This window comes from Sorex fumeus, unplaced genomic scaffold, assembly GCF_029834395.1.
Source record: "Sorex fumeus unplaced genomic scaffold, SorFum_2.1 ptg000054l, whole genome shotgun sequence".
Classification (NCBI taxonomy): Eukaryota; Metazoa; Chordata; class Mammalia; order Eulipotyphla; family Soricidae; genus Sorex; species Sorex fumeus.
Window position 1 is genome coordinate 27,739,192 of NW_026606111.1, and position 13,594 is coordinate 27,752,785.

Genomic DNA, 13,594 nt, shown 5'->3' on the forward strand with positions numbered 1-13,594 from the left:
GTTGTCCCTGAGCACTGTGGAGTGTGGCCCCCAAACAAAACAAAACAAAAAATTTAAAAAAAAATAAGAAGAAAAGAAAAGGAAAAGAAACCAGGTCTGATCTTGTGCATCCAACCAGGAGTAGCACCTGAACATCTCTGGATATGGGCCACCCCTCAAAATAAAGACATTAAAAATACATTGGGCAGGCTTAATTGTCTTTTTTTCCCCCTTGCACTGGAAAAAATTTCAAAGCTTCAAGAACTATCTCCTGAGTTTTTAATTCTTTAAAATGCTTCTCTAAAACCAGTTGTCTCTGGAATTTTTGGAGCAGGTGATATTATTGAATGCTTTCTCTTTAGTCATTATCCCACGTAGGCTTTTTACCTCTTTTGTTTGTTTTAATTTTTTTCTTTTGGTTTTTGTTTGTTTTGGGACCACACCCTGAGGTCAGGGCTAACTCCCAACTTTGTGTTTAGAGATCACTCCTGGCAGGCTCAGGGAACCATATGGGGTACTGGGGATTGAACCCAGGTTGGCAAAGCAAGTGTTCTATCCCCTGTACTATAGCTCTGGCCCAATCTCTTTCTTTCAGTCATTTTGGATAGTTGCTTCCAGGAGTGATGGAGTGGTGGCACTAGTTCAGGGGTTTTGCTATGGATAATAAAGGCAAATACTTTTTTTTTTTAACTATTTTTAAAAATAGTAAAGACAGAGTCTCCTGCCCCTGCGCCCGGCTGTCCTCGCTGGGGCCCCTTGGAAGGGGGCGGGTCGAGTTTCCCTTCCCGCCCCAAGCAGAACCCCAGCGGCCGAAGACCTCCGGAACCAGCCACAACATGCTGAGACCACTCTCCACACGCATGAAGGTACCGGCAGAGGAACAAAGGCATGCGGGTCCGGGGGCTGAGATCTCCAAGACTGCTCAGATAGGGGCTGAGCATCCTCCACCCAGATCCAGAAACTATAAAACCCAGTTCCTGGAAGCGCACAGCCACATTTGCAGCTGTGCGACATCTTATTATCTCATTCTTGCTTTGGACAACTTGGCAGGCTACTGAATGTAACCTGCCCACATGGCAGAGTCTGGCAAACTCCCCATGGCGTACCCAATATGCCAAATACCAGTAACAATGATGGATCTCATTCTCCTAACCCTGAAAGAGCCTTGAATGTGGCACTTTTAGAATCTCAGGGCTAGGACGAAGGAGACGTTACTGGTACCTGCTGGAGGCAATCAACGAACAACAGGATGATCATGATCGTGATTTTTAAAAATTCTTTTAAAATTTAAAATTATTATTTTTTTCTTGATTGAGGTTCTGTGATTTAAAATATTGTTAATGATGTTTTCTCACGCACATAATTCCAACACGACATCCATTGCCGGTGTACCTACGTTGATCCCCCAGCACCCCAGTGCCCTTCTTTTCAGCCCTTCCCAAAACTTTCCCACCAACTCAAGGTAGACACCTCCTTACCTGTAGTTTTCCCAGATTTTGGAGGCCCCACAATTGCAATCCTGATGGGCATAGTAGGCTTAGGCTCAGGTTGGCGGATATACTTGATTGGGTTCTTCATAAATTTTTCTTTATTTTTCTTGTTAGATAAAAAATAAATATACTGACGATGGATTACAGGATACAGGGGATTCTCTAATCTTTCAACGGGCTTGATTGTATCTCCTTCACTTAGCTGCAAAAAACACACAACTGCATTTGTTAACTTCAATATTTCTTGCACTTCCCTTCCAATTTTATATATATATATATATATATATATATATTTTCCTTTTTTGGGTCACACCCGGCGATGCACAGGGGTTACTCCTGGCTCTGCACTCAGGAATTACCCCTGGCGGTGCTCAGGGGACCATATGGGATGCTGGGAATTGAACCCGGGTCGACCGTGTGCAAGGCAAACACCCTACCCACTGTGCTATTGCTCCAGCCCTCAATTATATATATATATATATATATATTTTCATATAAAGAATATTTTTATTTTTTTTGTTTTTGTGTTTTGGGACACACTCACCTGTGCTTAGGGGTTACTCCTGTCTCTGCACTCATGTGGTCTCATTGAGCTCACTCAATTATATATTTATTTATTTATTTATTTATTTTTTTATAGTGAGGCACCATGAGGTACAGTTGTAGACTTACACATTTTTGTGCTTGGGTTTCGATTATATAATGATCAAACACCCATCCCTCCACCAGTGCGCATTTCCCACCACCTTGGATCCCAGCATCCCCTCCCCCCCCAGCCCCTATCCCATCCTGCCTCCGTGGCAGGGCATTTCCCTCTCTCTCCTTTTGAGTGCCATGGTCGGCAAAAGAGGCATTGAGTGGCAATCATGCTTGGTCGACAGTCTACCCTCAGCATGCTCTCCCATCAAGGGCGGATCCTCCCAACACCCTTTATTTGGTGTTCCCTTCTCTTTCTGAGCTCCCCCTTTCCCTAACATGTGTGGTTGTCCTCCGGGTCATTGAGTAAAATTCCTGGTACTAATCTCTGCCATACTTGGGTGTTAGTTTCCTGTTTTGTTACTTTATGTTCCCCAGATGAATGCAATCTTTCTATGTCTATCCCTTTCTTTCTGAGTCATTTCGCTTAACATGATACTTTCCATGTAGTACCACTTGTATGTAAACTTCATGACTTCGTCTTTTCTAACAGCTACATAGTATTCCATTGTGTAAATGTGCCAGAGTTTCTTCAACCAGTCATCTGCTCTCGGGCACTCAGGTTTTTTCCAGATTCTGGCTATTGTAAAGGGTGCTGCAATAAACAGACAATTGCAGATGTCACTTCGGCTATACTTTTTTGCCTCTCTGGGGTATATTCCCAGGAGTGGTATTGCTGGGTCAAATGGGAGCTCAATTTCTAGTTTTTTGAGAATCACCCATACTGTTTTCCAGAAGGGCTGAACCAGTCGGCATTCCCACCAACAGTGAAGGAGTCACTCAATTATATTTTTAAAAATTTTGTAAAATAAGAAAATCTTACAGAATAAGAAAAATAATCATAATCAAATGTTAATATTCAAAATTATATAATACAAAGTATTTAAGGACTGGAGAGAAAGTATAGGGGTTAAAGCATTTGTTTTGCATACATGGATCCCAGTTGTAGTCTTGGCACCAACCCTAAGTACTGTCAGGAATGGTCCCTGAGCATAGAGTAAGGGACAGATCATTCCACTTGAGTGGAGTTCCGTTCTCTCAGACACTGGGATTTCAATATCCATTCTACCCATCTGATGGAATAGTTGAAAATATGAAATAAGGTTACAAGAGGAAAATGATCCAAAATACCAGGTGTTATTATTGAAATGTCAGGTATGCGATTCTAATTTTTGGCGGAAGAGGGTGGTTCTTGGACCACACCCAGCAGTGCTCAGGGATTACTCCTGGCTCTGCAGGGAGGGAATATGGAATACTGGTTGAGGAAAGTTGACACTGTTTGGTGGGATTGTTGTTAAAATATTATATGCCTAAAATTAAACTATTATTAGATTTGTAAAGTACATTTCTTTTATAAAAAATATAATTTTTTAATAAAAAAAAGAATTTGTTCTGGAGGGCTCAGGGGACCATATGGGATGCTTCGGATCAAACCTGGGTCTGCTGTGTGCAAGGTCAGAACCCTACCTGCTTTACTACAGCTCCAGCCCCTGCAGTTAAAATTTTTACAAATTATTTCCTGGACTGAGACCTGATTGTCTAGAATACACTATTCCTGACTGCCACATAGAATCAGGAAGTGGCTAGGCAAAGGAAATGGTAGAATCCAGTGACCAAGGGGTGTTAGGATTCCTATTTTGGTCACACCATCAACAGTTAGCACAGAATAAGCTCACTAGATATGTTCCAAAAATCCAATTTCCCTGAAATTGTACAACGATTATTTTTATGAATGTGGCACACTTGGTGATGTTTGGGGTCACTTCTAGTGGTACTCAAGAAACCATGTGGTATTTAAAATCAAAAAATCACAAATCATCCTGTTATTCATCGATTGCCTCGAGCAGGCCCCAGTCTCCTTCATCCTAGCCCTGAGATTATATTCAAGGCTCTTTAGGGGAATGAGACCCATCATTGTTACTGGTATTTGGCATATTGGGTACGCCACGGGGAGTTTGCCAGACTCCGCCGTGTGGGCAGGCTACATTCGGTAGTCTGCCAGTTTGTCCAAAGTAGGAATGAGATACTCAAGAAACCATGTGGTATTTAAAATATATATTTAAAAAACTATTATTATACATGACTGCACCTTCATCACCACAAAAATATCCCAGAACCTACAGAGTATTCTCATTCCCATTGTGCAGATGTCAGTGAGATTAAGAATTTTGCTCAAGGCCATTCTGCTAGTGAATGGTCGCTCTGAACTCAGGTGATCTGGTTCCAGAGGTCATAGTGTTCGTATCACCAATGAAAACAAGAAGGTACACTTGCCTAGAGAGCAGGTTGATATCATAAGACATTCTTTCATTGTCTCTATAGCAGTTTCTATTACCTGATAAGAATGTGTTTGTTTGTTTACTGATTGCTGATCGTCCCTCCCAACCCAATACACTATAAACTCCATGACAAAAGACATCCAATCTGTGTCATTCACTACTCAATTCCCCCTGACTAGAACTGTGATGGACATATTCTTAGTACAGACTATTCTCTAATGATTTGTTGAAAACCATACAATATTTGAAGCCAGTGAACTCCATTGGAATGAAATATTTTTGCACACATTGCATAAAAATACACATCTTCAGGGGCAGAGAGATAGCATCGAGGTTAAGATGCTTGCCTTGTATGTAGGAACCACAGGTTCAATTCCTGGCAATTGCATAGTCTCCCAAGCTTTATTGGATGCAACCCCTGTACACTGGCAGCCTCCCCTGCTCTCCCCCCAGTATGATACAAATTTACAAGTTTTGAAATGATCATAGTCTTCTGAGACACACTTTTTCTACCCCTTCCCAGTTCCTCCTAGTTGGTGTTTTTGATACTGCAGTGACTGTGTCACATGCACTTGACAGTGAGTGGTGCTTGTTGGAAGTTGTGCACCTGTAGACTTTAGGTGTGTACTTACCAAGGGATGCACATGAGTTACAGTGCTTGCTGGGGGTTACATGCTTTAACTGTGGTGGTCACAGACACTAGGTTGTGCTGGAGACCACGCTCTTTGTTTTGGTGCTTGCGTTCATGAACAGCAGAGCTGCAGGAATTTCATTCAGCATGCGTGTTTGTGTGTGGTGTGTGTGTGTGTGTGTGTGTGTGTGTGTGTGCCCGCACGTGCGAGCGCGTGTGTATGCACACGCGCATGCAACAAGGCTCCAATGCCCATTCTCAAGCCGGCAAAGCAGATGTTCTAATACCAGGCTATTCTTGGTTCCTTCCTTTGAAGAACTTTTGTTGATGTTGTTTTGGGGTCACACTCAACTGTGCTGAGTGTTTACAGCTGGCTCTGAGATCAGGAATGACCACTTGAGGTGTCAGATATCAAACTGGGATCAGCCCCACCCAAGGCCTTAACCCCTATACTCTCTTTCCAGCCTTTGATGTGCTTTTATAAAAGCAACCTGACTTTCAGATATATTTGCTGATCTTACCTTCACAGGGTCCCAATAGCCAAAAGAACTGATATGCTTGTAGGTAAAATTGATCATTTTCTGAGCAAGGGCTGGTGATATTGGATAACATTTCTCAAAAATGCTTGCCCGATTTTCTACCAGTGGTTTCAATTTTGTATTTAAGGTATATTCAACAATGTGGATTTTCCGGGATCCATTAATGGGAATTACTGGTATCAGGAGCTTCTCAAATTCTTCCTGATGAAGAAAAATTAAATAAATTCATTTCAGTGGGAAAAGATAACAATAGTTTTTTGTCACAGCACATCGACACTGCTGTTGACTACCTTAGACTACTTCAAACTATCTCAGTCTAGAGAACAAATACTTTCCACTTCTGAGGGACTGTGTGCTGGCATATAAATATTTATTCCTATGCTGTTGTCATGTTGCCCTCATGTTAGTAAATCGTTTTCACAGTTGTAAGTTGTGCTGACAAAGGGGGACTATAACCCTAAGAAAGAGATTTCTTCTGTGATGTTTAAAAAAAAAGAGGTTAATCAGGGTATATACTATAATGCTTTTAAAAGAATTCTCAAATGTTACTTTTTGAATTATGGAAAGTCACAGCAAAGTACTAACCTGTATCGTTTGCATATTACCCATATCTAGCTCAAATTTTTCTCCTATTTCAGTTCTCAGGCGATCAATCGCATCAGCTTCCTGTTCTTCTTCTTCTTCATTTAAATCTTCCTCATCTTTTGGAAACTCATCTTCCAGGATATTGTCAATATCATCATCATCGTCTGGCTCTTCCTCAGTTGTTTCATCATCGTCTCTACCAAGCTAGGGGAAAAAATATTCCTTTTACTACAGATATAAACTATGAGATGGGGGCATTTATATGTCTTGCAGTGGTAAAGCAAAATTTAACATATTATAGTTTTATCTCCGTCAACCACATGGTCTCTGAGTGCCGTTGGATATAGTCCTCATGGTTTCCAACACTGCTGAACCTTTAGTACTGCAGCTGACCCCCTCAGGCCTGCTATGAACATTGCCAAGAGACCCCTGGCTGCATTGCCTCCCTTCCAGGTCTATGGGGTGTGGCCCCTATAAAACCATGAAATGAGTGACACTGTTAAGTAGTCATCTAGAATATTTTTAAATACCTGCATTTTGCATCAAAACATTTTATAGTAAGTATATAAATATATGTTACATGAACATTTAATACCTTTTAGACTCACCATATCTTCTAGACTCACTCTACCTCTATAGTGATCTCAAAAACAGACAAAACAATGAATGGTTAGTGAATAAATATTAAATGATAGTCTATGATTGTCAGGATATTACATTTTTTATGGTTTTCAGTACCAATGTTTAATGCAATTTAGAGTATAAAATGTATTAGCTATGTTAGCTGGAACATCAGTTTTCTTATGTGTAAAATAGGCACAATAACATTTACCTGATGTCAGATCCTCCATCTTCCAGTAGGCAGGGGGTCACACCCACCAACTGCCCCCCCCCCCCCCCCCCCGGTGCAGTGTAATCCCATCAACAGCCAAGACCCAGAGACTATAAAACTCAGCTCCTGGAAGCACGCGGCCGTGAATGTGTATGCGGCCGCACAATATCTTATTATCTCATTCTTGCTTTGGACAACTTGGCAGGCTACCGAATGTAACCTGCCCACATGGCAGAGTCTGGCAAACTCCCGTGGGGTACCCAATATGCCAAATACCAGTAACAATGATGGGTATCATTCTCCTAACCCTGAAAGAGCCTTGAATGTGGCACTTTTTAGAATCTCAGGGCTAGGACGAAGGAGACGTTACTGGTGCCTATTCGAGGCAATCAACAAACAACAGGATGATCGTGAACATTTACTTAACAATCACAACAAGATTGCTGAGGGCATTAAGTTAATGTGTGCAAAATCATAAGAGAAGCAAGTATGCTTGCAATGTTCACTATTATATGCTACAATAGCCACTAGTATCACTATGCATAAAGCTCTATACTTACAGAACAGTATAGGCTTTAGGATGACTATAAATATGCACTAAAGAAACAAGAATTAGCCCGCCCCCCAGCGCCATCTTGACAGCATTTAGCCGAAGAGAAGGACTACATGGAGGGCGGGATCCACAGATCCCGAAGGAAAAAAAAAAAAAACACAGGTTCCAAAAAGAGCCGAGATCATCGGGAAGTCCCAGATGGGGTAGGTACCGCATCCCGCCTCCCCCAGATGGAACCCCGGTGACCAGAAACCTCTACAAGCACAGCTCGAGTATGCGGGACCTAGGACTTTTCCTCAAAAATGCCGGGACTACACCTCCCAGGTAACCTCAGATTCCGGAAGTCACGCCCACAGCCCGCCCCCCAGCGCCATCTTGACAGCATTTAGCCGAAGAGAAGGACTACATGGAGGGCGGGATCCACAGATCCCGAAGGAAAAAAAAAAAAAAACAAAGGTTCCAAAAAGAGCCGAGATCATGGGGAAGTCCCAGATGGGGTAGGTACCGCATCCCGCCTCCCCCAGATGGAACCCTGGTGACCAGAAACCTCTACAAGCACAGCTCGAGTATGCGGGAACTAGGACTTTTTCTCAAAACTGTGCGGCCGCTTACGCGGCCGCGCGACATCTCTCTATATACAAAGTGATCCATGGGAAGTAAACCACCTAACGTTTCTCTCTGAAAATCATAGTTAAGCTTTGAGCACGGCCACAGCCCCAGAAACACAAGTACTTAATGCATAACCCAGCAGCTTGGAGCAGAAAAGTGAACGGGTTATGTGTTAATCCAGGCCATCAAGTCTGCCAGAGGGGAAAGGGTGTTGGTCCCTTCCGCCCTCCTCCCTCTGGAAAGAAAGGTGGCGGCCACATGGGAGCCTTGTGGACAGCAGGTATGAGCCGGGGATGTGGGGGCGACTAAAACCTCATGGGAAGGGGGGCGTTCCGGTCCGTCCTTCACGCCCTACCGAGGCCACCAGTTGCCCCCCACGAGCGGCTCTACAGCACGGCCACAGCCCCAGAAGCACAAGGACTTAATGCAGAACCCAGCAGCTCGGAGCAGAAAAGTGAAAGGACTATGCGTTAATCCAGGCCATCATGTCTGCCCGGAGGGGAAAGGGTGTTGGTCCCTTCCACCCTCCTCCCTCTGGAAAGAAAGGTGGCGGCCACATGGGAGCCTTGTGGACAGCAGGTATGAGCCGGGGGTGTGGGGGCGACTAAAACCTCATGGGAAAGGGGGCGTTCTGGTCCGTCCTTCACGCCCTACCGAGGCCACCAGTTGCCCCCCACGAGCGGCTCTCCAGCACGGCCACAGCCCCAGAAGCACAAGGACTTAATGCAGAACCCAGCAGCTTGGAGCAGAAAAGTGAACGGACTATGCGTTAATCCAGGCCATCAAGTCTGCCAGAGGGGAAAGGGTGTTGCCCCATTCGCCCTCTCTTCTCTGGAAAGAAGGATGGCGGCCGCATGGGAGCCTTGTGGACAGCAGGTATGAGCCGGGGGTGTGGGGGCAACTAAAACCTCATGGGAAGGGGGGCGTTCCGGTCCATCCCTCACGCCCTACCGAGGTCACCAGTTACCCCCACGAACGGCTCTCCAGCACGGCCACAGCCCCAGAAGCACAAGGACTTAATGCAGAACCCAGAAGCTTGGAGCAGAAAAGTGAAAGGACTATGCGTTAATCCAGGCCATCATGTCTGCCTGGAGGGGAAAGGGTGTTGGTCCCTTCCGCCCTCCTCCCTCTGGAAAGAAAGGTGGTGGCCACATGGGAGCCTTGTGGACAGCAGGTATGAGCCGGGGGTGTGGGGGCGACTAAAACCTCATGGGAAGGGGGGCGTTCCGGTCCGTCCTTCACGCCCTACCGAGGTCACCAGTTGCCCCCCGCGAGCGGCTCTCCAGCACGGCCGCAGCCCCAGAAGCACAGGGACTTAATGCAGAACCCGGCAGCTTGGAGCAGAAAAGTGAAAGGACTATGCGTTAATCCAGGCCATCATGTCTGTCCGGAGGGGAAAGGGTGTTGCCCCAGTCGCCTTCTCCTCTCTGGAAAGAAAGATGGCGGCCGCATGGGAGCCTTGTGGACAGCAGGTATGAGCCGGGGGAGTGGGGGCGACTAAAACCTCATGGGAAGGGGGCGTTTCGGTCCGCCCTTCACGCCCTACCGAGGCCACCAGTTGCCCCCCACTAGCGGCTCTCCAGCACGACCACGACTCCAGAGCACAGAAACCAATTTCTTAACTATCTGACTTTCAGTATAAATACTTCCAGGGTCAATAAGTAAAATAGCAGAAATCCAAAACCAACATTTAATTCTTGAACCCAGCTGTAGAAAGCAAATCACATCACAATGCTTTTTCAGCATGTCTGATTTGGGGGGGGGTAAACTCTAAATAATAGTGGTGAATCTTTTATTGAAACAATGAATCTAATCAAAGCAGATAGAGTGTTAACTAGAATTCATCTGCCCCACAGGGACGGGGAGGGGTGGGGGGTGGGGTTTTATTGGGGTTCTTCATGGTAAAAAAAAAAGTATTGGTAAAGGGAAATGTGTTTGATATTTGCATGACTAAGACCTAAACCTGAAAGCTTTGTAACCTTTCCCAAGGTGATTCAATAAATAAAAAAAAAATAAAATAAAAAAAAAATAAAAACCACACAAAAAAAAAAGAAACAAGAATTAGTGATTATTGAAAACTAAGAAAAGGTATTGGGACTAAATGATCCTGAATAGAGACTTTAAATATCAGTTCAGTTTGCATAGAAATGAACCCTACAAAATGATTCTTCCTATACTCACTATATATCCTCCCTAAAAATGTTCTTTATTTCAACTGAAGTCCTCCCTTTTGGTGAGAATCCTGGGAATTTGTTTGGAATCCTTGCTCTTCATATGGGCCACTGAGTTTGTAGAGGAAATGAGGCAGAAAGGAAATGAGGAGGAAAGGAAATGAGGAGGCCAGACTTCTGATGGCTTATCTTGCAAAGCCTTATAAGAGTATACGCAATCTGATTGGTCATCCTACAATCAACCATACCCTTATTGTATACACAGTCTGATCTGATTTTTCATTCCAATGGGTTGACCTCATAGCACATAATCAATCAGACAGCAGGGAAAACTAAAGAGGACAATATGTGGAATGTATCAGATCACTGTAGAAAGTGACTCAGGTTACTGTAAAAAGTGGAGGAAAAGAGAGAAGAAACAGAGAGCAGAGTGATGAGGAAGAGAACAAAAGAAATAGTTTCTTACCAGGACCTGGAGATCTGCTGCAACCCACAGAGAGATATACCTACACAAACTGTCAAGTGAAAAACAATCCCAGAGAGAAGGCTGGAAGGGGTGAAGACAAAACAGGAAAACAGAAAATAAGAAAAATTCATGGTATCAGAGACATAAAAGTGGAATTTTTTTTCTTGGATAAGCTGTACTCAAACTTCCTACTAGTATGGGACGTCTTCATTTCGGTCAAAGGGTATTTGTGCTGAGTGTGATGGAGATTATAGTCAGAATGCTTATCAGCTAGGGAAGAGTGAGAGACCCAAATGTAAAGTGAGAGAAGTAGAAGGCTTGTCAGAGTTCTGAGACCCGTTCTCACACAAATGTCTGCGCTACTGAGACAGTAGAGCCCCTTACTGCACTGGGGAGGAAGGCGTTTTCTAGTTTTGCATTTTGAGACATTCTTTAAACTATTTTGCTTTCATTGTCCATCTCTAACCTGTATATCCCTTGTACCTTTTTGCTTGCTGTTCTCTCCCAAAATTCCCTTTGTACTTATATCCTGGGTTTATCGATTAGGACGTCCCTTGACTGTCATAGTGAGGTCTAACCCTGGTGCCTGAATCCAATTTTGAACCTCATTTAGGTGCTGTCTGTGGCATCCTCTCTACTATAAGTGGTTCACCTGGGGATAACCTCTGGCTTCCTGGATGCTCTGGCTACCCTCTTGGCTTGTCTTCCCTTTTCCCTGCTTTTAGGTAATACCCACTACCTAGCGGAAGAGACCCAGGTGCTAGAGAAGGAGCCAGCGTACAGGAAGAGAGCAAAGGTCCTGGAGTAAGAGCAGCAGCAAGGCCTCTGAGGAGTTGGAAATTGGTAATGCCAAATTTCTTTGTGAAGGGGTTGGTTTATTGAGTAATATCCAAAGGCGTTTGGAAACAAGATGTCCACAAGATGGCGACCTTTTCCAATGAAATTAGTGAAGTAGGCACCTAAAAGTGGAAATGACTTCTATAGCTAAAAAAAAAAAAAAGTTTAATTTGCTGCTCAAAGATCAGCTAATAAAGGCAGTGAGTTTTGTTAAGCATTAGAGGACAAACCCACAAAGGTTTTTGTCTGCCTTTGGCTCCCCAATTTGTTGCAAAAAAGATGAGTCACAGAACTACATAATCTGTGCAGAGGCCAAGGATGAGAAGACTTGGCTCTGTTCATAAAAGTAAGCTCTGGAGTCCAAGTGGAGTCAGAAAGGGTCTGACTCAGGGTATCGCCTTCATTGGTCATAAAAGTTTCACAAAGAGATCCTTGATTTGGTTTAATCTTTTCTGAGGAAATAGAATCGACCTTATAAAACTCCCATTAAAAGTTAAAAACAATCAACATATAATTTTGATTTTATTTTTAAAAAGTTTTGTTTGCTCTTGTTGTTGCTGCTTTGGGGGCATACCTGGTAGTGCCATGGGGTCACCAAGGTAAATTCAGATGGTATTAGTAGAGATTGTATGTGGGGCCAGGGATCAAAAGTAGGGTCTCACACTCAGAAGGCACTTGCTCTCTTATTCCAACCACATCTGTAGCTGTCCTTTCACTATTTTTACTTTGCACCCCCAAAAATGAAACCGTTGATAACACATTGCTTTTCTTCACATTCGTATACTTTTAGAAAATTATTACCATTTCTTTGGAGAGTCACAGAGAAAGAAAATAGTAGAAGCACACTGAGAAATTTAAAAATGCCAGAAGTCAACAACTTAGAGACAATCCCCAGAAACAGAGAAGAAAGCGTCACAGGAGCCAGAGCAGCGCATAGTAGGACAGCAAATGGGAAATGATTCTTTCTTGACACACAACAGGCACCGTTTTTCTCTGCTCCCTCTCAAAATATACAAATGCTGGGACCCGTGGTGGTGGAGGATGGGTGCTGGTGGAGGGATGGGTACTTGAACATTGGATAACTGAAACCCAAGCACAAAAATTTGTAAGTCTATAATTGTACCTCTTGGTTTTTCACTAATAAAAAAACAAAACAAAGCAAAACAAAACAAAAAAACAAAGTATACAAATGCGAAGAAAAGCAATGTATAAGGTTTGAGTAGTCCTTTCAAATGACACAAGAGTTGCTTTGATAAGAGGTGTAGTGAGAACAGTTGACTTGTAAATAAGAATCATATCAAATATAAAGGTTTGGGAAGAATCTACAGTGAAGAACCATAGCAGAGTCAATGTCTTGCTACTTGGGACGAGTATTACAAAGGTGCCTAGAGGATGTGAAAGAAGGCAGAGAGGTCCTCTTTGACTTGGTTACGAGAGAAACATAGAAGTTGATGATGGAAGTTTCAAGCCCTTTTCAGAACTAGTTTGACTGGGCTCAGTCGGTTTATTTTGAGAATAGTGCCTCTTTAAACAAAGTCCATGATCTTCATCTTTTTTGAAAGAATCAGCAGATGAAGTATCTATACTGAGAACTCTGTAGCATTTATGACTAAGGGGGTCTTTGGCTCTGTCCCCTCCCACTCTTGTCTCAAGATAATTGAGAGTTTTAGATAGTAAGGTGCTTATCTTGCACTTGGTCACAATATGGTTCCCCGAGCCCTTCCAGGAATGGTCCCTGAGCTTAGAGGAAGGGGTGAGTGCTTAGGCACCAGGTGTGGTCTAAAAACAAAAACAAAAGAAAAGAAAACAGAGATTTTAGTTCCAGTACAATCTCACAGGCTCTCTGTTCTCAGCCTAAGCTCCCAGCCCATTTCCCTATGACCTGGGAGGGTGAAAAGCAAAAGTGACTATAGACCAAACATGATTG

At 43.5% G+C, this 13,594-nt stretch overlaps 1 protein-coding gene across 1 annotated transcript in view; it reads right to left on the reverse strand.

The window, feature by feature from the left end:
- AK9 (adenylate kinase 9) overlaps positions 1 to 13,594 on the reverse strand; it is a 138,346-nt gene that overhangs the window by 37,105 nt on the left and 87,647 nt on the right. The window contains exons 29-31 of the mRNA XM_056125450.1: positions 6,200 to 6,403; positions 5,597 to 5,815; positions 1,458 to 1,671 (exon numbers count right to left, since the gene is read on the reverse strand). Coding sequence (XP_055981425.1) covers positions 1,458 to 1,671; positions 5,597 to 5,815; positions 6,200 to 6,403 — 637 coding nt within the window. The remainder of the gene's footprint in view (positions 1 to 1,457; positions 1,672 to 5,596; positions 5,816 to 6,199; positions 6,404 to 13,594) is intronic.